This window comes from Hypomesus transpacificus, chromosome 22, assembly GCF_021917145.1.
Source record: "Hypomesus transpacificus isolate Combined female chromosome 22, fHypTra1, whole genome shotgun sequence".
NCBI lineage: Eukaryota > Metazoa > Chordata > Actinopteri > Osmeriformes > Osmeridae > Hypomesus > Hypomesus transpacificus.
In genome coordinates this window covers 11253754-11274829 of record NC_061081.1, presented here as the reverse complement: position 1 = coordinate 11274829, position 21076 = coordinate 11253754, and the positions used below count along the sequence as shown (strand labels likewise).

The 21076-nt window shown below is 48.8% G+C and overlaps 3 protein-coding genes across 4 annotated transcripts in view; 2 read left to right on the top strand and 1 right to left on the bottom strand.

Moving 5' to 3' along the window:
- Positions 1-561: 561 nt before the first annotated feature.
- On the bottom strand, positions 562-5497 carry c22h4orf33 (chromosome 22 C4orf33 homolog). Of its 2 annotated transcripts, none has more exons than XM_047045804.1 (6): positions 5374-5497; positions 4949-5129; positions 2905-2965; positions 2753-2804; positions 2322-2521; positions 562-1564 (listed from the first exon to the last, which is right to left on the bottom strand). In XM_047045804.1, the coding sequence occupies exons 2-6, from the start codon at positions 5127-5129 to the stop codon at positions 1468-1470; spliced, it is 591 nt and encodes a 196-aa protein (XP_046901760.1). In that variant the 5' UTR covers positions 5374-5497; the 3' UTR covers positions 562-1467. The 2 variants fall into 2 exon arrangements, with proteins under 2 accessions (XP_046901760.1, XP_046901759.1); XM_047045803.1 differs by having other exon boundaries at positions 5369-5496.
- Positions 5498-5540: 43 nt separating this feature from the next.
- On the top strand, positions 5541-12190 carry sclt1 (sodium channel and clathrin linker 1). The gene is made up of 22 exons (XM_047045802.1): positions 5541-5624; positions 6153-6197; positions 6323-6396; positions 6564-6619; positions 6713-6785; positions 6907-6962; positions 7056-7185; positions 7275-7397; positions 7540-7605; positions 8167-8237; positions 8397-8487; positions 8579-8670; positions 8825-9002; positions 9185-9283; positions 10063-10134; positions 10246-10320; positions 10453-10595; positions 10819-11011; positions 11128-11324; positions 11536-11614; positions 11795-11890; positions 12042-12190. The coding sequence occupies exons 2-22, from the start codon at positions 6161-6163 to the stop codon at positions 12102-12104; spliced, it is 2064 nt and encodes a 687-aa protein (XP_046901758.1). The 5' UTR covers positions 5541-5624; positions 6153-6160; the 3' UTR covers positions 12105-12190.
- Positions 12191-12893: 703 nt separating this feature from the next.
- dnah6 (dynein, axonemal, heavy chain 6) overlaps positions 12894-21076 on the top strand; it is a 36776-nt gene continuing 28593 nt past the window's right edge. Inside the window, 23 exon segments of the mRNA XM_047045329.1 lie at positions 12894-13178; positions 13366-13554; positions 13675-13949; positions 14101-14368; positions 14538-14672; positions 14873-14987; positions 15108-15222; positions 15424-15604; positions 15742-15828; positions 15919-16029; positions 16124-16213; positions 16309-16429; positions 16556-16707; positions 16822-16974; positions 17069-17320; positions 17775-17903; positions 18097-18210; positions 18354-18497; positions 18651-18806; positions 19068-19118; positions 19272-19364; positions 19550-19669; positions 20741-20937. Coding sequence (XP_046901285.1) covers positions 12894-13178; positions 13366-13554; positions 13675-13949; positions 14101-14368; positions 14538-14672; positions 14873-14987; positions 15108-15222; positions 15424-15604; positions 15742-15828; positions 15919-16029; positions 16124-16213; positions 16309-16429; positions 16556-16707; positions 16822-16974; positions 17069-17320; positions 17775-17903; positions 18097-18210; positions 18354-18497; positions 18651-18806; positions 19068-19118; positions 19272-19364; positions 19550-19669; positions 20741-20937 — 3533 coding nt within the window.

Genomic DNA, 21076 nt, shown 5'->3' with positions numbered 1-21076 from the left:
CGGCGGGGGCAAGGAGAGTCGAGGTATGCATGTGAGAATAGCTGGAACGTGTGTGTCACTTTGCAATCGTGTGTGTTTGTGTGTGTGTGTGTGTGTGTGTGCGCATGTGTCACTGCACACGCTTGACTGTGTGAGTGTGGAAACAAGTGTGAGTATGCAATTTTGTGTGTTTGAAAGTGTGAGTGTGAAGACTAATGTGATGGATCAGAGGGTGATTTCAGACAGCTGAAGGAGTAGATGGAGGAAGCAGTAGGAGTAAGAAGGAACATGTCTTCATCAGGGACAGGGCAGGAGAGTGAGCTGTTCTGTTAGGGATGTTTTTCACTGGGTTCTATGTGGAAACGAGAGAGGACATGCAAACTCCACACGGAAAGGCCTGGGAGGCCCAACCTGGGCACTGACAGCCCTTGGGGGAACAGTCCCTGGTGCTAATAGTACCCCTTGCCTGAATCGCCTCCTTGATCTTCTTGCTGTGAAGCAGCAGTGCCAGTGTGCACTGTGCCAGGAGTGAGGAGATGGAGAGAGGGATGTGTGGATGGAAAAATCGATATTCTTTTCAACTTGTGTTATATTAGTTTATTTGTCATGTCAAGATACAATATCTGCCCTACATTGGGCTAATCAATCTTATCACACGACTTAAATCAACATGATTACGAAGCATTAATTACTGTGCAATCAGGATGTTGTCGATTAGCTCCTGCTAATGTACTTGCCCTGTATACTATTACGCAATTAATGACCCATGAACATCTGAGTCATCCTCAATCTGGTCATAACAATGAGTGCGGGGTTTGAATCTGAGAGGATCCAATAGACAGACAGAGTGGGCTCTAAAGAGTTTAGGATTGAGTATTTTCTGATCAGAATTTCATGATAGGGAGTCAGATGGCTGAACGGTTAGGGAATTGGGCTAGTAATCTGAAGGAGATTGATTCCCGGCCGTGCCAAATGACGTTGTGTCCTTGGGCAAGGCACTTCACCCTACTTGCCTCGGGGGGAATGCCCCTGTACTTACTGTACTTACTGTAAGTCGCTCTGGATAAGAGCGTCTGCTAAATGACTAAATGTAAATGATAGGGATGCTTTCCCATTAGTCAAGCCAAGACCTTGTTAAGTCATGCAATTGCTGAAAATTTACCCAGATAAAAATTCCACTTCCATCATTTCGTGTTATGTGTGACTCCCTCTATGCCCGTCTTCCTCCACGGCACCAGAACCTCCAGGCTGAGCCCTCTCCTTCAGCTCAGGGCCTGTAGGTCACAGACTGAGCCAGGTTATTTCAGGTGACGTCTAATACCACTTGACAAGCTGATAACATATTTCATGTCAGGGTGTTTGACAATGTCAACTAATAAAGATAGATTGGGCTTTGTACACCCCCCACACCCACCCACCCAACCCCTCGTCCCCATCCAGGTGACTTTGGCGTCACGGTCGCAGGTCCTCCTATTGTTCCCGCCTGCCTCAGCACTTTCCTGTCCAGAGATCGGACTCGGGCTGTATCCAGCCCTCCCCCATGATGCTTTGCAAGCGGAAGTCTTGGAAGTATTCCAGGAGGTGGCTGGTGCATGGAGAGAGAAAGGAGAAGGAGAAAGAAAAAAAGAGGAAGTAGGGTGAGGGGCAAGAGAGAAAAGTGCAATCTGTGAATATGAGAACGCAAACATAAACATGCACTCCCCCACATACACAGTCTTTTAAAATTGACATCCAAAAGTGCAGACATGCACGCATGCGTCTAAACACACATATATAGACAATCATACATACATGCGTACACGCATACATGTAATGTGGCAAATGTGAATTTCATTCTGGGTCAGTAATAAACCTTTGAATGACTGTGGGTGTGGGTGCCCACCGACAACTAGCACATGTAAGTGATGAGGGTCTAGCTTTGGCAGCTCCACTTCCCTCACTTGAAAATGCACAAGTCAGACCATCCCTATGAATAATAGGAGTCTGGGGAAGCACTGGCAGTTGGTTTTTGAAAGGTAGTGACAATTCTTTTGGGGAGATGACAGGAAACGACGCATAGTTCTGTCTATTTAGAGAAAGGATTCTCCTCAGGGTTGTATTGTCAACTGTAATTGTGAGTCGACTTGTCATTGATCAATATGGCTGCCTACTTTGTCTAGTACACTTGGTATTTATTTATTTCAGTACTATTGGGTGCCACTAAAAATGACATTCTGTGATGACATTCAACACATAAGAAAAGGCGGCGTATTTTTCTATCATTAATATAACTAGCATACGTGCTCTTGAACAATCTGCAAATGTTTTAAGCTTGTATTTCTTCACACAACACCAATACTCACAAGTTAGGTTTCTGTCCCTCCACCAAGTCTTCTGTTGGTACAGGGTACAGAGCTTCGTAGGTGCGGCCCTTTCCGGAACCATGGATGGCATATGAGTTCATCTTGTTGACGTTTGGTGGGAAGTACCTCCAGGGCAGCAGGGCCTCCCCAATCCATCGGCCCGCTGTCACACACGCCGTGAATACCAGAGGGAGACCTTGCTGGGATGAACATCCACACACAAGTCAGACATGATATTTATTTGGATGTAATTGGATCACAATTGCAATCCAGGTTTGTCTTTTATTACAATAATGAGCAGTGTTATGTATATTATATAGGCAATATTTTGGTCTATTATTATCATTCTAATAATATCATATTAGGTACAGTAAGAACAAATTATAAGAATGTCATATATATTTTATCTGAGTTTAAGTATGTCCTCCTACCTGGAATGCTTGACCTCTTCCAGAGAGCAGAAGTACCAAGTGTTGTCCATGGCTGCGATTGAAAGTTAAAAGATATGTTTTTTGAGTATTTATAACCATTGCACCATGAGAGCTGACATAAAAAGCCAGCTTTAGTTAAAAACTGGACTTACGGACAAACCTCCACTTCCAGATACTTTTCTGTAGTGCTGTCCAGGAAAAATGACTCAACCACTAGGGAGAGGAGAAAAGTCACAGTAAAGAGTGCTGCGTATAATGTGCAAGATGTCCATTCGAGTTCATAGAAGAACAGTTAGACTACATATTCCAACAGCCTATTTGGGTGTTTTTTGTGGTTAAGAAACCAGAGATGTGTATATAGTGTTCAAATTGATAAATAAATAGCAAATACACTCACTATTGCAAAATGAAAGTAAGCCTCTTTGGCTGTATTTAATGGAAACCGTTGATTTACTGCACTATGCAGGGTCTGTTGGGAGCAGCCATTGGTGGCGACACGGCACATCCCTGGAGTCTGAGAAATACACCTGATGGATTTCGACTTCATACAGTGCCCAGTTTGCACGATAATCAAGCCACAGAGACAAAGATGCATAACTAGGTTTTGGAATGTGTGTATATAAACACTGGACATTTGGGTGTTTAATTGACATGACCCAGAAGCTATTGAAATTCAAAAATGTGACAAATGTAAGTAACATTGCACTAGGTGAACGTTGTGGGAAGAAACAAATGAATAGTCAACCAAGGTTCAAGAAAATAATCTCTAATAAATTACAGAGGTGAACTAATAAGCACTTTTGCCATATTAATGATGATTATAATGACAAAACATGAAAAGGTGGAAAGGTTAACATAAATAAGAAATTGAAAGAAACAATAACTGTGCTCATAGGGAGAGGAGCAACACAATCGGTGTGGAGGCTGTCTAGTTCTTGAGTTATTATTCATCAGGATCTGACCATTTAGGCCCACACGTTGACCCCTCTTTCCATGCCATATAGAGGATACACAATATGGAAAGTACAGCAAGAGAATAAATTATGTGAATACAAAACTTCTGACCTTCCCAAGGCCCAACTCCCACAACATTCACAAGAGAAGATGGTCAGAAAAAAAAATCAAATTCCCTGTAATGCATATCTATGCTCATTTAATGTATTTTCTGAACCTTATTTGATGTGTGTAGATGACATGGCCAGGGAGGTCTTGATATTCAAAACAGTTCAACCAATTTAAAATGCATGTAAAAAAAAATTGGGATAAAAAATGACTAACAAAAGGTTGTTTAATATTTAAACGTAATCAGTGATTATTCCAAGAGTTGTTTGTGATCAGTAGGTCACATCACCAAGGAGCTCTCAAAATTTGAAAGTAAAACATGTCTTTCACTCCTGCACTTTGTTTACAGTCCTTAACACATTACATTACATTCAACTACAACGGCACTAAGGAATGTTCGGCTGGACCTGATGTTTCCTCCCGGCTCACAATGACTCTTATTGAGAGACTTGTTGCTCTTGTTGGTTAGCTGTAACTGACTTAAAACTATTGTACTTGCTGTGTAATATAATTTTGTTATATATATTTTCATGGTTCATGTAGTTTAGTTGTTTTAAAATAAGTGTTTTAAGTTTGCTCTTAAAATAACAAACTTAGTTATAACTTCTAACTTATAATTGGCACTGCAGTCTTACTGGTAAAGGGGACACAAATAATATATTTTATGTTTCACAAAGCTATTAAAATGTATTTTATGGCTTACGGTTTCCTTCCACTTGTTGCAATGCCATTAATTGGGTTTCTTGAGTAAATATAATTTATTTTATACAATTTTACTAATTAGCTTTTTTCTTACAAGGACCCATTTCTGTAAACGTGTAAAATGTCAAACTTAGAAATATATTTACATCTTTATACCTTTTGAATATCCTTTTTTTTATGTTTCCTTTTTACTAATTGGATGTGGACATCAAAACTCATGAATGAAGGTGTTAAATGGTTTTTAAAGGTGTCATGAAAACCCTTTTCTTGTGAAGCATTAGCTCTGTTTTGTGTCTGTAGCCAGACTGCTCTCTGACCTGATAGAGGCAGCAGTTCTTACAAGCACCCAGCCTGATGAAAATAAAGACAAACTACCTCTTAATGCTGTTATAAAAATGCATTCTTATAATAAAAGAGTTTCATTCCACGCACCTTCGTAGTCCCAGAGCCTGGGGAAGGGGTGGCCTGAGGGGCCAGGAGGACCTGGGGGGTCATTGAAGAACGGAGCAGACACCTCCATCTTCATTCCTCCATCTCCAGGGGAAAACCTGACCTTTACAGGGTCGTGAGTCACAAGATTGCTGTCCCAAGTGTGTTCAATCACAAACTCCATCTGTGAAATGAGAACCAACTATGAAACTGTGTACACAAACAAGATTATACAAACAACAATATTACAGTGATACAATTGGGAAAGGGATATCTACTGTAAAGAGATTAACAGTTCACAGGACCATATCATGATCAGCTCAGCTTCTATTTCTGACTAAATTGTCCAAGTTTGTTCCATGGGTAAAACTTTTCTCACCAGCAGTGACAAACAATAATGAGTAATTTCAACAAAGCCATTACCTTGCCTTGGCAAAACGTAGACTCCTTTCCTCAAGTATAAGCCCACAGTGAGCAGACACCTACAGTAGGAAATGTATCAAAATATGATGGACTTTGGAGTATTGACTTCCTGGAATGAAACGCGGAACAGTTGTGTTCGGCGGGACAGGAAGGGACAATACATTAAGATGCACATGCCTGTGATTGGCGAACAACTCATCTTTAAATCTGTCGGCGGATACGGGAGGTTGGGGTTGCAAAACAGACAATAAAAAAGGTAAACCTATGTTTGTGAGTTAATGAATTGAATACCATATTCACATGATTAAAACCCAATTTAATAGCAACATATGCATTATGCTATCAATGCCTCATATTAAAAACGTGTGCCCCTTGAAATCGCTGCAGCCTGGTAGTTAGCGACCGTAGACAGCTGAGCTAGCACACTAGCTACGCAGCCGGTCGGCGTCATTAGTTACACACGGTCACTACCCTGGGCTTGAGGGTACGCCTAGTAACCTCTAGCTAGGATGCAGGCAAGCAGCTTTGAAGTCGGCTTTAGTTTATAAGTGCATAAATCAAACGGATGCAATTCCGAAAACTCTCTTTTTAGATGATATGTAGTTTGTGCTAGTACTGCTGCTACTATACTGTAGCTAGCCTAAATAATAATTAGTATGCGAGCTCTCGTAGTCCCCCCTGGATCTCTCTTGAAACTACTCAAATCCTTTCACTGCAGTTATCTCATTGTACCTAGATAGCTATGCTAAAAAGAAACGTCGATTATATGGGTTTCTTATTGCAGACCGCAACATGTCGACAGCAGACGCTGATTTTCTACGTGATCAAGGTGAGAGACCTCAACAAAAACATGAATCGAGTTATGAGCGAATTCCCACCTCTAATTTCCCATGCAATAACTCTTTATCTTCTCTTGGGGCTCGCTGATTACATGCTCTGTGTGTATTATTGCAGTTCAAAGGCTAAACTCAGCTCTTAGACAGTATCAGGTGGATGGACTGCGCTCCCAACCCACAACATCTGCTCAGGTAGCTTGCCCCAACAGTAGATAAGCAACATGTCCATAAGATGAGAATGTCTACTGCTGTGCAATGAATCCCTCCCATCAGGCAATTCATCATCAGTGCTATGAGCTCCCTATGATGATAATATCAAAACGATAACAACGTATCTAAACCAATGTTTGTGATCCCAGGGTGAGGAAGATGCTGGAAGGGCAGAGTCCCCTGCCCTGTGGCTATCAGATAGGAGGTAGGACTCACCCTGATCACAGTTTAATGTGCCTATAAGCCTAGATAAGAGGGCTTTACTGGGGGGGTGTTGATGTGTTTGTTGTTGTTTCAGTATCATGGCCCCACTGATAGCAGAGTATGATCATCATATGGAGGAGATGAACGATCAGCTACAGAGATACCAGGTGCCAATCCCTCTGGCTGACACAAAAGGGGAAAGCCTGCTTTCAACATTGACTGTCATCTGTTGAAAACACTTTGCCAGCCTCTCCTCACATCAACGTATCTTACTCTATGAACCGACAGATGCAGATGACAGATGTCAAACTGAAGCTGGAGAGGGTTGTAAAGGAGAATGAACGGTAAAACTAAACAGAGTGCCTAAGACTACCCTGCGTACAAAACCGCAGAACAGCTGTTCATAAGTGTGTGTGTGCATGTGTGTGTGTCCTCAGACTGCATGCTGAATTGAGGGAGCAGGTGGAGAGGCAGCTGCAGGCCCTACCTGTCGGGCTGGAGGGGGACACCCCTGGGGAGGAGGGCCTGGTCAAGAACCTACAGGAACAGATTCACCTCTCCGTACAGGTCAAACAAGTACACAATCTCACGTCAGTGTCAGCAAGTGGGTGATGTATGATGCAGTGTGTGAAGTGTGTGTGTGTGTGTGTGTGCAGGAGAGAGAGCAGGCCATGGAGCTGTGGCAGACAGCATCCCAGGAGCTGGACAGACTACAGCAGCTGTACCAGAAGACCCTCTCTGATGGTCAGCACCAGGGCGTTGAGCGACAGCATCTCAAGGTCGGCCCTGTTCTCCTCCAGATGGCACCATTGTTGTCGTTTTCAGCAGGGTTCCGTACAAACCTGTACAAACCTATACAAACACAAGAAGCACCAACATGAAGATGAACATAAATACTACTTTGCTTTTTCGGTGATGTAGGATCAGCTGATCCAGTTCCAACAGCACACCCAGAAACTCCAAGTGGCCAATCAGAAACTAGAATCAGTAAGTTGGAGCCAATCAATGGAGCCAAACCGACCCAAGGAACTCTGTTATGATGGTGATCTTAAGGACAAACCCAGAAAAGACCCCTTTCAACAATCATATCATGTTTTGTGACTGGTCGATTTCCCTAAACATTCTAGTTCCCACTCAAGTCCTCTGTTGCGTAACATTCTAAGACACTGTAATCCTTAGCTGACACACTCGCCTAGCTTAGACTGAGAGAGGGAGAGAGACCTGTAAGTTTAGAGCAGTAAGGTGCCTTACACTCTTGCCTTCTGTTGCTCATGAATGTGTGTTTGTGTCTGTGTGCATGTGAGGGGGAAGTAACATTATATCCTACTCATGTCTTTTTAATGAAGGTCTTACCTCGGGTTTCCCCGCCTCTCTCTCCTTTGCTGAGTCATTTTGGCTACGTGCTGTATTTCTTGTGGCTGCACAAAATAGGTTCTGTAAAACGTTGTGTGTGAGACTGTGAGTATGAGAAAAGTTAGGTAGAGAAAAGGTAGTGTTTGCACTACCATGCCTCACCACTTACGCTCTTGTATCTCGTGCCACCTGCAGACCAACCAGCAGTTTGTGAAGACGGTGACGGAACAGGGCACAGAGATGGAGGAGTTACGCATCCAGCTCAGGTACCGGCACTGTAGCCACATACGATTACATCCAAAATGGCCATCACACTATGTCCTTGTTGGCCACCACTGTAGATTTAAAATGGCCGCCACTGCAGCCAAAACTGGCCGCCAGTTTTGTTCTACACAACTGAAATTGTAGTTTGTCTCCTGCTGCAGGCAGACAAAGGCTGATCTGCGAACAGCTACAGCCAAAGTGGAGGAGATGACCAAGCTAATGCAGAACGTACAGGACCAGATGCAGAGAAGGGTAAGGATAACCAAGCATTTCGCTGTTGTTGGTTTCTCACATGTTGGGCCAGTATCACAGTATGCTGATGCAGGATTGCGTGTCTTTTAAGGATGCCGATGCCGTGGAGGCTCATGGGAGAGAGGAGGCCTCAGACCGGAGGCTCCAGCAGCTCCAGTCGGCCCTGGGCCAGTTGGAAGCCAGGTGAGACGCACACTCCCCCAACTCATTTACTTCCAAGATACTTATCTTGCACACACAAACCACACACACGCGCGCGCACGCAATTCTATTCCCAGAACCTTATCTTACACTCTGTCTGTTACGTCCAAGCATCTCAGTCTCCCGTGCTCCCCAGGTTGAAGGCGTCCTCCCAGGAGACGGAGGCCCTGCGCAGGGAGCGGGGGGCGTGGGAGCGCCAGGTGGGGGAGCTGCAGGGCCGCAGCGCCTCCCTGGAGGAGGAGAGGTACGAGGCCCTGGCCAAGGTCCGGGACTCCATCCAGCTGGCTGAAGAGGCCACGCTGAACAAAGACCAGGTGGGGATGGGACTTCATCACTCTCTCTGGTTTTTCTTCTTCTTTTTTTTTTTTTTTTGCTCGCTCTTGTTTTCGCTGTCTCGCGCTCTGTCTTGTTCTCGCCGTCTTATCTAGCTCTTTTTTGAATGACTGTTTGTTTTATGGATTGCTCGACTGTGTGTGTTTACGTTTGCTCCCCCCAGGCCCTGTTGAGAGAGAAGCAGAAAGCTGATGAGCTGGAGAAAGTGAAGGAGGCCATCAAACAGCTGATTCAGGACGCAGCCGTACGCACCAGGAAAGAGGTATGGAACTTCCTTCCTGCTAGCCTTTATTGTTGGCATAGCTTCCTGATAGTCCTGACGACTAGCTGTAACTGTTGACTTAGCTTCAACTCCACTTCCTTGTACTCCTTTCTGCTAGCCCTAGCTGCTAGCTTAGCTTCAGCCCCTAATTCCAGTCCATATCTTATCTTCATCCAATTCTCCATCCTTGTTCTATCCTTCATTAAAAAAAAGAAATGTCTATAGTACTTAAACAAGAACATGCATTCATATTTTTCTATCCAACCTCTGTCCAGCAACCAGCCCTTGCCCTAGAGCCTCTGTATTGTGACAAAATGCAAAGAAACTCTCAATATGGGATACTGTGTTATAGTCCAAGACAAAACCGTGAAAAGAGACGTTTTCTTCTCATTGGAAGACCTGTACACTACTCTCCCCTACATTGCCTCAGGGCAGACTAGTGGTCTAATAATGGATCTACAGTGAGCTACTTAACTCCCTAATCTTGTTAATTTTGCCTTGTGGATACTAATGTCACTTTGTGTCCCTCAGAGTGAGAGCAGGCCTGTGTGTCTATATCTGGGACACTCCAAAATAGTCTTGACTATGGCCACAATGCATACACAGGTTTCAGAAGAATGTAATTTCCCCTCTTTATCTAATTCATTATTAAAACTCCAGGCTGTACATAGCTTTACCATTATTATTTCAGTTTCTATTAATAACTCAAACTGATTTATAAACATTTGACACTAAACCCAGTTTTTGAGAGTTTGAAGAAGAGTGTGTGTGTGTTTCAGGTGGAGAACGTACGTAAGCAGTGTAACGTCCAGATCCATGGCATGGCCGAGGAGCTCTCTGCACTACAGCTGGTAAGACCCCGTCATGGTGGGGGCCAAGTCAGCTGACTAACTGACCCCCAAACAGGGTACTCTTCCAATACCGCTCTCCCCACCTCCTCTCCATGTCTCTCTCTTATTCAGGAGTGCGCCGACAAGGAGTCTCAGATAGAACGGTCGCTCAGAGAGAGGAGAGCCGTGGAGGAGGAGCTAGAGAAGGTGATCCCAGGCGCCAAATTCACCACGTGTCTTTCGAATGCGGGCCTTCGGCATGCCGCGATACGTCATCATGACCCTTTCAGACATCAATGGCACCCATCAGAACCCCTCCCCCTTCTCTCCTGGCGGCAGGTGTACAAGGAGGGCCGCGGAGAGCCCGAGTACAGGAAGATGGACGCCCTGCTCCAGAGGTGTCTGAACGCGGAGAGGATGAAGGACGACGTGAACATCACCCTGCAGAGCACCCTGAACAAGCTGAAGAAGATGGAGATGGAGTGAGTCGTTAAAACTGAGTCGCAAACGCATGCTTTTATTCAGTTTGAGTTGAATTTAAGTCTAAGTTCAACTTAGAGTCCATCTGGTTAAGGTAAACCTGTTAAGTTATGATAATAGCTCACCCTTTTTCCTTTATTCTTAATAAATTCAACCATCTCCAGGCAATTGATAACATTGTTATTTACAGTAGTTCCTCTCCTTGCTCCTCCGCTCCACCCACAGGTACGGCGAGGAGCTCTCCCGGGGCCAGGAGGAGGTGCGCAGGCTGCAGACGGCGTTGGCCGCCGTGCGGGAGGACTGCGCCGGCGTCAGCGAGGAGCGTCTGCAGCTGCAGCAGGAGAGCCTGCAGCTGCGCCGGGACATGGACGAGCTGCGCAAGAGCAGCCTGCAGGCCCAGAGACGGGCCAAGCAGGAGGTGAGAGGCGCACGCACGCATTCACCGTGTGGCTGTAGGCTATCCCAGACCACACCCAAATCAGGCGCGGTCACAGAATCTCCCCCCGCTCGGACCCACTCCCACCTCCACCCCAGGTGTCCCAGATGGAGCAGGAGTACTTGATGAAGGAGCAGGGTCTGGACGCGCGGCTCCGGGAGGTGGAAGAGAGCAGCCAGATGTCCAGCGCTGACCTGACACGCCTGCTGGCAGCCCAGCAGAAGAGCTCCCGGCGCTGGAAGGAGGAGGCGAAGGCCCTGGCCCAGGCCTTTGAGACTAAGCTTACCAGCCTCAGGTAAGTCCTTGGCAGAAACTCACACACGACTCTATTCCTGGAGAGATGTGCTCTTGTAGGATTTTTAGCTCCAACCCTAATACAACGCACCAGCCATTCAGCCACTAGGTGGGCAGTAAGACACACAAGCTTAGTTATGCAATTAGAATTGGACAGGGAAATAGGTTTGTCAGTGAACTACAATTATGTGGTGCGTGGGTGGGTGTTTCAGGGCTGAGCTAAACCGACAGAAGCAACGCTCTCAGGAACTGGAGACACAACTGGAGGCGGACCATGAGGCCATCGCAGAGGTGAGAGCGCCACACGTACACTGCTTTCTCTTTCTCCCTACAACCCCCCACCTATTTTCTCATTCCACTTGTTGAAATGAATTCCCTCCCCACAATGCCACTTCTATTCTCGCCATGTTCACATCTTGTGTGTGTGTGTGTCTGTTCACATTGTGCGTGTGTGTGTTCACGTGTGTGTAGTACGAGAGACAGATTGCAGAGCACCAGGAGAAGAATGGCCGTCTCCAGAGGCGTTTAACACAGGCGGAGCAGAGGGCAACCTCCGTAGCACAACAAGTAAGTGTCTTTCACAGCATACCACTTAACGCTACTACTGATGATTTTGTCAAGCGAGGAAGGATGCATACATGTAGGAATATGCCGTTTTAAACAGGGCCAGGTTTTATTTTTTGTTAACTTTCAGAATTCATGTCCCATTGTTTTTCAGCTGAACATGCTGACCTCACAGAGGAGGAAAACGGCGTCCACCATGGATCTGGAGACTATATGACCGCCATTGTAACTACCAGAAACCATAGTAACTGCACTATATGATCCATTTATAGCTTACTGTACAATTTTTTACATTTGATTGATTTGTCAATAAAAAAACAAAAAACATTTGTGGTCTTGGCTTTCCTTTGTGATTTACAGGGTTGAATATACGGCTTGTTGTAGATTCAGATTTTTCCAACTATGAACCAATTCAATTGGCTTACAAGTCATATTGGAGAAATTGTAAATTTGTATTTGTATTTTTTGCTGAAATCTTCTTTTTGTCATTGAAATGAAACATTTGTTATTACATACCATCCATCTCGTGCACTCATGTGCCCCGGTGTTTGGTCGCGTGGTATGCCGGGAGAGGAGCTTGTTGCTAAGAAACAGTAAACTTCAGTTTTCTTGTTTTGGATAGACAACTATTCGACGTTGCTTTTGATACATGTATTTAGGAAGATTACCTCCCAGATAATGTCTTCCATAACTTGTTATTGACTTGTAAGTAATAATTCACATTAATTATATATTTGATAGCTTGCTAAGTAGTCTAACGTTACAGTTGTTCTAAATGCCTTTGGGCGTTGTACTAGTATTAGCATATGGCTACGTATGTAGCCTACGGAATATCTAGCCTTGCTTTATTTATCTAAAGTAGCAAAGTGTGTTTAATTATGTCAATAAATTGGGTAACTCTTCTCCCCCTCCGCCCGACCCTACCCTCGGACCAGTCCTCTATCCGCACTGACCGGAGAGTCCGGGGCCCGGGTAGGCTACTACTAGGTTTTAGGAGGGGCGTGTCATGTCGTCCTCCGTGACCCAGAACACTCACGGGGACTCACCTCGCCGCCAGGCTAGCTCAGGCAGCAGCGAGAAGGGGGGCACAACCGGGTCGTCCTCGACCAGGCAGCGGAGAAAGTACGGCATGCCCGTGGGGCATGTAGACGCGGAGGTGCTCAGGTCAAGACTAGTATCGGTAGCACCGGCTCAGTGTCGTGGTAACCCAGACGCTCTGGTGTTCACACACTCTACCAGGGCCCAAGAACGCAGGAGGGCGGGTCAAAAACCAATGCTGCTGGAGATACTGGTGTGTGTGTGTGATGTATATGTATATATGTGAGAATATAGAGAAAGTAGGTCAGTTGCTATGATACTTAAATCACATCTATTTGTTGACTATCATTTCCGAAGAGTTCTTGAGCATAAATACAGATATAGCGGATACATTAATATCCACATTTGATGCAAACCCTGTTCCCATTGCAACCACGTAGCCCGTGTTGAAGAAGTACCAGGACCAGAAGCACCCTGAGTTCATCTACAAGCAGAACCGGGAGAGGCTGATCCAGTCAGGCTGGAAGCCCCCCACAGCCTCTCCCCTTGGGGTGGCGTGGCAGGACGAGCCCCAAGAGAGCTCCAGCCTGCACCTTCCTGAGCTGCCCGTGCACGTCAGGGACAAACAGGTCAGACACAAGCATGGATAGAGCAAAAGAGGAGCGCAAGTTCATCAATAACTTCAAGAGAGGTCAATAAAGAAAGAGGGAGAGAGATACCAAGTCCCATCTCCATGTTTCCTATTCCAGGTGCGTCATGACCAGAGCGCGCTCTGTGGCCCCACCCCCCCCAAACGCCCCCGCTCTGCCAAGACCCCCTCCGGCGCTCCTTTCCGCCACAGCCCCTCTCTCGGGGAGTCCGCTCAGCCCCTCCAGTTCGACTCGGCCGAGGAGGTGGTCCGTGCCAACATCCGCTCCCCCGCTGACATCGTCCAGGTCATCAGAGACAACCCCCACCTAGGCTTCCTGTACATGACCTCGGCAGTGCCCAAGTCCTCCATCAAATATGACGCCTACAACCTCAAGTGAGACAAACACACACACACACACCAACAAACTATTTCCATGAAATACTGTACGTCTCCCTCCAAGAGGAAGACCCAAATCAAACAGGACGCTCAAATGATGCGCTCACACAGAGACGGGTAGCCAATAAAGCATTCGGCATCCTTTTAGGATCGTGACGTATGAGAACATCAACAAGCAGGACTACTACATCGTCAGCCAGCAGGGCGTGACCTCCATGTGCGACGGCCAGGTGGAGTTTGTGCCCCTGGAGCGCTGGCAGCAGGAGTACCAGCGGCATCGGCGCCTGCTGCGCATCCCCACCTTCGTCCTCTTCAGGAAGTGGAAGGCGTTCCGCGTGTGGAGGACCAACGTGCGCTCCAAGAAGTTCAACAAGTGCAAGAAGTCTCTCCGGGAGCGCCTGTTCATCGTCAACGAGGTGTGCAACAGCGTGAAAGGCTCATTTTGTTTGTTTTGTTGTTTGTTTTTAGGTTAGTTGCATATCCATATTCACTGTTTGACCTACACTGGTAAAATGATTACATGGCAAAGAATACAAGATCTCCATTGAACGTCTCCTATGATTGGTGCATGCTGTTCCTCCCCAGTCTTTGCGTCCTGCTCTGATCCACATCAGGGAGATGTGCTACAGGATCAGTGACATGGGCCTGTGCTGCATTGACAAAGAGCACACGTACACTCTGGAGGACTTCCAGGAGGCCCAGTACAAACAGCTGCAGGAGGTGCGGAGCGTGTGTGTGTGTGTGTGTGTGTGCGCGCGTGTCTTTGTGTGCGCGCGTGTCTGTGTGTGTCCTTGTAGACATTTAGAGTGTGAGCGTCTGTGTCTCATAACAATAACACGGAAAGGTGTCTCTCGTCTTTTTTGACCCTGATGTGATTTGAGTAAATGTTGAAGTATTTGTTTGTGTGTGTTTCTCTACAGGTAGCGTCTCGTTTAAAAGATTTCAGAGAACTGGTAAAGGAGGTGACCATGAGTGCGTGTCGCACGACCATGCTGGAAGCAGGATACACACCTGACTACAGCAGCTATGATGGAGGTACACACATTCGCACACCCATACACACACACACATACATGCTCCATCCCTCATGATTTGATTCATCTCTGACCCTGTGTGTGCCTGCGTGTGTGTGTTTGTATGTGTGTGTGTGATCAGGTGAGGAGACAGAGAGTAAGCCTTCTCCTGAGATGGATGTGTTTGAGGAGGATGCAGAGAAGATGAGCTACACAGAGCAGGCCAACAAAAGATACCACTGCAGACGTCTCACCTGGTTGGTCACACGCAACTATCTCCCTCCATCTTGTTTGTGGTTTCAGCATGGGAAGTTTTTCTCCCTCCATCTGGTTTGTAGTTTCAACCAGATCGCTTCTCTCCCTCCATCTTGTTTGTAGTTTCAACCAGATCGCTTCTCTCCCTCCATCTTGTTTGTAGTTTCAACCAGATTGCTTCTCTCCCTCCATCTTGGTTGTAGTTTCGTCCGACTGGCAGACTACCTGATAGTGAACACCATGCATATCCTGGTGGTCAACTCTGTGGCCGGGCTGCTGGCGGTGCTGCAGGAGCAGATCAGCTGCACCCCCACGCACGCTGTCATCCACAGCTGGGCTGACCCCGACGCTGGAGCCGCCGTCCCCGATGCCAGGAGCAACATCGTTGCAGCATCCGATGACACAAACAAGAAGGTGCCGCTCTGGAGGTTCAAGAATCGCTTACTGAGCCTTTGGCTTCTCTGTTACATGTCCTTTTTGTGTGTGTGTGTCAGGCTGCCGGGCCAGACTCCAGTTCCGAGGCCCCTCCCCTGCAGCCCATGTTCATGTCCGAGCTCATGCTGGAGACCCACGCTCTGACCTACGAACCCTCCCTCGACCAGTTCCAGGTCCGCTCCTCCCCCGTCATGTCAGCATGACCGCTCCGACTCCCAACCTGATTTCCCTCATCTTGACATATCCATGTGTTCTCCTGACAGGAGTGTGTAGCAGAGATCATCTCTCAGTTCCACGAGACGGTACTCTCCCTGGAGACGTTGGTCCCTGACTCGTACTTTGATGCCTTCACTCAGCCCATGATCAGTAACAAGGTGTGTCACGGGAAAACACCTATCAGGATGCCCAGCTCATAATTTTTTTTCTAGATTTATAACTTCATTTCATAATTTGTGTGTGTGTGTCCAGATAGAGGAGAAGGTGTGCGGAGATGGTCCCAGTCTGGAGTCCATGCTTGAAGATGACAAACACCTCACGACCATCGTGCTCAACATCAAGGTCTGCACCCGCACCAGATTGTCCTCTCACCTAACGTGACCGGAGAGCTGATCCTATGTTCCTCTCTCTGGCACGCTTCCTTTCACCCCGCACAGCAATCGCTCCAGTTTGCCTTTGACTCGGCCAGCGTGTACGCACGCACCTTCGAGCGCTTCCGTCTCATCTACCGGGAGAACGAGAGCCTGGACCTGGACAACCTCCGGGAGCAGGACCACGGTACTCATCATCACCATCATCAATGATGTTACTAATGCCTAAAATGAGGTGGATGAAGTTTTAGATCTGCTGTCTATGTGTGTGTGTGTGTGTTGGTGTGTATGTGTGTGTGTGCCACCCACTCAGGGGTGGCGTTCTTTGCGGAGAGCCTGGAGAAGTACCACCGGGAGCATAAGGAGGCCCTGGCCATCAAGCAGAAGAGACACCTGGGCATGCTGCTGGTGGACACCACCCAGCTGAAGGGCAAGCTCATCCCCTCCCCCCTCAGGTGTCTGGAGGTCAGGGCACACACACACACACACGTGATATACATGAGTGCAGGGACACACAGGGGTGCACACACACACATCCCTCACCTTTGTCCTTCCCCCCCCCTCCCCCGCTCCCCTCAGGCCATCAACGACATGCTCCCCCTGCTGGCTAAGAGGAAGATAGACGCCGTCATCGCCGAAGCCCAGGACGCCCAGTTCAAGCTGGAGTTCGGCCCCACGGCGACCACCGAGTTTGTCAACTCCCTCACCTTCCTGGAGGAGGTCCAGGAGAGGGTTAGAGAGCGCCATCATCATCATCATCAAGAGGATGCTGTCTTCCCTTTCATGGAAACAATACAATGTGTGTCCTCTCCTCTCCTCTACTCAGATCGTGGTGCTGGACCAGCAGACAGAGACCGTGACTGAGATGTACAAGCTGATTGGCCTGTACTCCGTGCCCACGCCCCCCGAGGACTTTGCCGTGTACGCCACGCTCCACCCCTCCATCACCTCGGTGAAGAACGCCATCGACAAGGCGGTGGGCGAGAGGGACGCCAACGTGGACAAGTTCTGCAGCCACCTGCAGAAAGACATCACCGAGCTCAACCTGGAGGTCAGGAGGGTGCAGCAGCAGGCCCAGGTAACCACGCGTCTGTCTGTGTGTCTGTGTGTGTGTCTGTCTGTGTGTCTGTGTCTGTATCTGTCTGTCTGTGTGTGTGTGTGTGTGTGTGTGTCTGTCTGTCTGTCTGTCTGTCTGTCTGTCTGTCTGTCTGTCTGTCTGTCTGTCTGTCTGTCTGTTTGTCTGTCTGTCTGTCTGTCTGTCTGTCTGTCTGTCTGTCTGTCTGTTTGTCTGTCTGTCTGTCTGTCTGTCTGTCTGTCTGTGTCTGTCTGTCTGTCTGTCTGTCTGTCTGTGTGTGTGTAGAGGTGCACAATGTGTTTTTACACATTTGCATGTATCAAATAGATGCATACATTGACACCCTGACACTCTTGATCTTGAACTCTTGCGCTATCGAACATCCACTCAAGTAAATACGACGGTGTTTCCATGCCTGGTTGCATGTGTGTGTGTGTGTGTGTGTGTCTGTCATCAGGACCGTCAGATCCTGGACATCGAGGCAGATCGGCCCAAGCTGCGCCTGCTGCTGAATGAGATCCAGATCTCCATAGACGAGCTGCAGGCCCAGGCCTTCACCTACAGGTCCTACCAGAAGAACTTCAAGGTGGAGTCCTGCTCTTGCCTCCAGGGGGCGCCCCAAACTCACTCTTCATGGAAGGCCATTCTTTCCTGGAGAAATCTCTGTTCTGGAATGGATTCATTTAAGGCTCCCCGTAATCTCATACTTGCTTTCAGCTGACCCCATAATTCCTTATTTACTTCCAATTGACTCTACTTATTAACCTTTGACCTTCCAGGTGGAGGTGACCAAGTACGAGGCCCTGGAGGAGCTGAGTGCGGAGGTCAAGCTCAAGCACCTGCTGTGGGACTCTCTGGAGGAGTGGGACCTCCTGCAGGCTGGATGGATGGAGGTGGGATGGAGAGAAGGGGGTTGTGGAGGCTGGAGGAAGATTATCTGGCGTCAAACACCTGGACTTGACATGGTGCACCCCTCCTCTCCTCTCCTCTTCTCTGCTTTTTTCTCTTTTGTCTCTCATCCTCTCCTCCCCTCCAGTGTAAGTTTGAGGAGCTGGACCCAGAGCAGCTGAGCATCCAGGTCAACAAGTACGCCAAGTCAGTGAATCAGCTGGAGAAGGGCCTGCCCCCCAACAACGTGGTGCCCCACCTCAAGGAGAAGGTGGAGGCCATGAGGGAGAAGGTGTGTGTGTGTAGTCTTTGTCCTGATTCTTCCTTCAGACTCATGGTCAAGGTTGGATGTATGTGCTTGTGATTGTGTGACGGAGCATTGTGTACCTGTGTGTGTGTGTGTGTGTGTACAGCGTAACAAACATGTGTTCCCCCTCCTCCCCAGTTGCCGGTGGTGACGGACCTGCGTAACCCGTGTCTGAAGGGCCGTCACTGGGAGATGCTGGAGGCTGTCGTAGAGGCCAGCCTCACTGAGGAGCCTCTCACTCTGGCCTCACTGGAGCAGCTCAACATCTTCCACTACACCGTTGAGATCCAGGAGGTAACACACACACACACCGCACACGCATGGACACACACACACACACACCAACTGGCACGGACACACACACATGGACAGACACATAGACACAGATACATACATAAACACACACAGCAATACACAAGAATCACGTACAGGTGTTAATGTCACTGTGTCGTGATGTGGTTATGTGGTGATGTGATGATGCGGTGATGAGAGGATGCGGTGATGAGAGGATGTGGTGATGTGGTGATGCGGTGACTACCCTGCTCTCCCCTCCAGGTGTCTGGCCAGGCCTCAGGAGAAGCTTCCCTCGAGACCATCCTCAAGAAGGTAAGAGAGAGAGAGGTGCTGGGAGGGAGGGAAGGAAGGATAAAGGAAGGAAGGAAGGCAGAGTGAGGGAGGGAAGGATGGATGGAAAAAGGAAGATTTTCCAAAGAGATCCTTGTGTTTTTGTGAACTCCCACCACGGCCGTCTGTGTTTAGGTGGAGGACTCATGGAAGACCACCGAGTTTGCGGTCCTCTCCCACCGGGAGACCAAAGACGTCTTCATCCTGGGAGGGACGGACGACATCCAGGTTAGGACCTCATCCTCATCCTCCTCACGCTCCATCATCTCATCCCACCGTCATCCTACGCTCATATTGGTGGACTGCGACCAAGCATCTCAGTGTGTCTGTTTGGTGTGTCTGTTTGGTGTGTGTGTTTGGTGTGTGTGTTTGGTGTGTGTGTGTTTGGTGTGTATGTGTGTGCGCGCTGCCAGGTGTTCCTGGATGACAGCACCATTAACATGGCCACGGTGGCATCGTCGCGCTACGTGGGACCCATCAAGGCCAGAGTAGATGACTGGCAGAGACAGCTGGCCCTGTTCAGCCAGACCCTGGTGAGATCTCCGCACATGCAGGCTGAATAAGGCTACACTTCTTTCCATCTGGAACAGAATCATATCTAAACAAGAAACAGTGTGTACCATAAATACTGATCAACCCTCCCTCTCGCCCTCTCTCCCTCCCTCCCTCCCTCTCGCCCTCTCTCCCTCTCTCCCTCTCTCCCTCCCTCCCTCCCTCCTCCCTACCTCCCTCCCTCCTCTTCCTCCCTCCCTCCCTCCCTCCCTCTCTCCCTCTCTCCCTCTCTCCCTCCCTCCCTCCCTCCCTACCTACCTCCCTCCCTCCCTCCCTCTCTCCCTCCCTCCCTCCCTCCCTCCCTCCCTCTCTCCCTCTCTCCCTCCCTCTCGCCCTCTCTCCCTCCCTCCCTCCCTCCCTCCCTCCCTCCCTCCCTCTCGCCCTCTCTCCCTCTCTCCCTCTCTCCCTCCCTCCCTCCCTCTCGCCCTCTCTCCCTCTCTCCCTCCCTCTCTCCCTCCCTCCCTCCCTCCCTCCCTCCCTCCCTCTCTCCTTCCCTCCCTCCCTCCCTCCCTCCCTCCCTCTCTCCCTCTCTCCCTCTCCTTCTCATCCTTTTTCCTCCCTCTCCTCCCCACATCTTCTTTTCCCCTCCCTCCCTCCCTCCCTCTCTCCCTCCCTCCCTCCCTCCCTCCCTCCCTCCCTCTCGCCCTCTCTCCCCTCCCTCCCTCCCTCCCTCTCGCCCTCTCTCCCTCTCTCCCTCTCTCCCTCCCTCCCTCCCTCCCTCCCTCCCTCCCTCTCTCCCTCCCTCTCTCCCTCCCTCCCTCCCTCCCTCCCTCTCTCCCTCTCTCCCTCCCTCTCGCCCTCTCTCCCTCCCTCCCTCCCTCCCTCTCGCCCTCTCTCCCTCTCTCCCTCCCTCCCTCCCTCCCTCTCGCCCTCTCTCCCTCTCTCCCTCCCTCTCTCCCTCCCTCCCTCCCTCCCTCCCTCCCTCTCTCCCTCCCTCCCTCCCTCCCTCCCTCCCTCCCTCCCTCCCTCCCTCCCTCTCTCTCTCCCTCTCTCCCTCTCTCCCTCCCTCCCTCCCTCTCTCCCTCTCTCCCTCTCTCCCTCCCTCCCTCCAGGAAGAGTGGTTGACGTGTCAGCGTAACTGGTTGTACCTGGAGAGCATCTTCAGTGCCCCGGACATCCAGAGACAGCTGCCCGCTGAGGCCAAGATGTTCCTGCAGGTGGACAAGTCCTGGAAGGAGATCATGAGGAAGGTCAACAGACTGCCCAACGCTCTGAGGGCCGCCACACAGCCCGGTACACACACACTCCTGTGCACATCCTGTACATGCACACAAACAGACATACACTGATGCACGCAGAACACACACACTCCTGCACACATACATGCACATACAAGGATACATGTAGACACACACATACACACACACACGTTTATCCACTTTCTCAAC

Bases quoted from the DNA above. Each gene is read 5' to 3' on its own strand.
- c22h4orf33 (XM_047045804.1), bottom strand. From the start codon at position 5,129: ATGGAGTTTGTGATTGAACACACTTGGGACAGCAATCTTGTGACTCAC. The intron at 2,966-4,948 runs GTGCGTGGAATG...TCCTCTCCCTAG, and splicing joins CAGGCTCTGGGACTACGAAG to TGGTTGAGTCATTTTTCCTG. The intron at 1,565-2,321 runs GTGAGTATTGGT...TCCATGCACCAG, and splicing joins GAGGGACAGAAACCTAACTT to CCACCTCCTGGAATACTTCC.
- sclt1 (XM_047045802.1), top strand. From the start codon at position 6,161: ATGTCGACAGCAGACGCTGATTTTCTACGTGATCAAG. The intron at 6,198-6,322 runs GTGAGAGACCTC...GTATTATTGCAG, and splicing joins TGATTTTCTACGTGATCAAG to TTCAAAGGCTAAACTCAGCT. The intron at 8,238-8,396 runs GTACCGGCACTG...CTCCTGCTGCAG, and splicing joins GAGTTACGCATCCAGCTCAG to GCAGACAAAGGCTGATCTGC.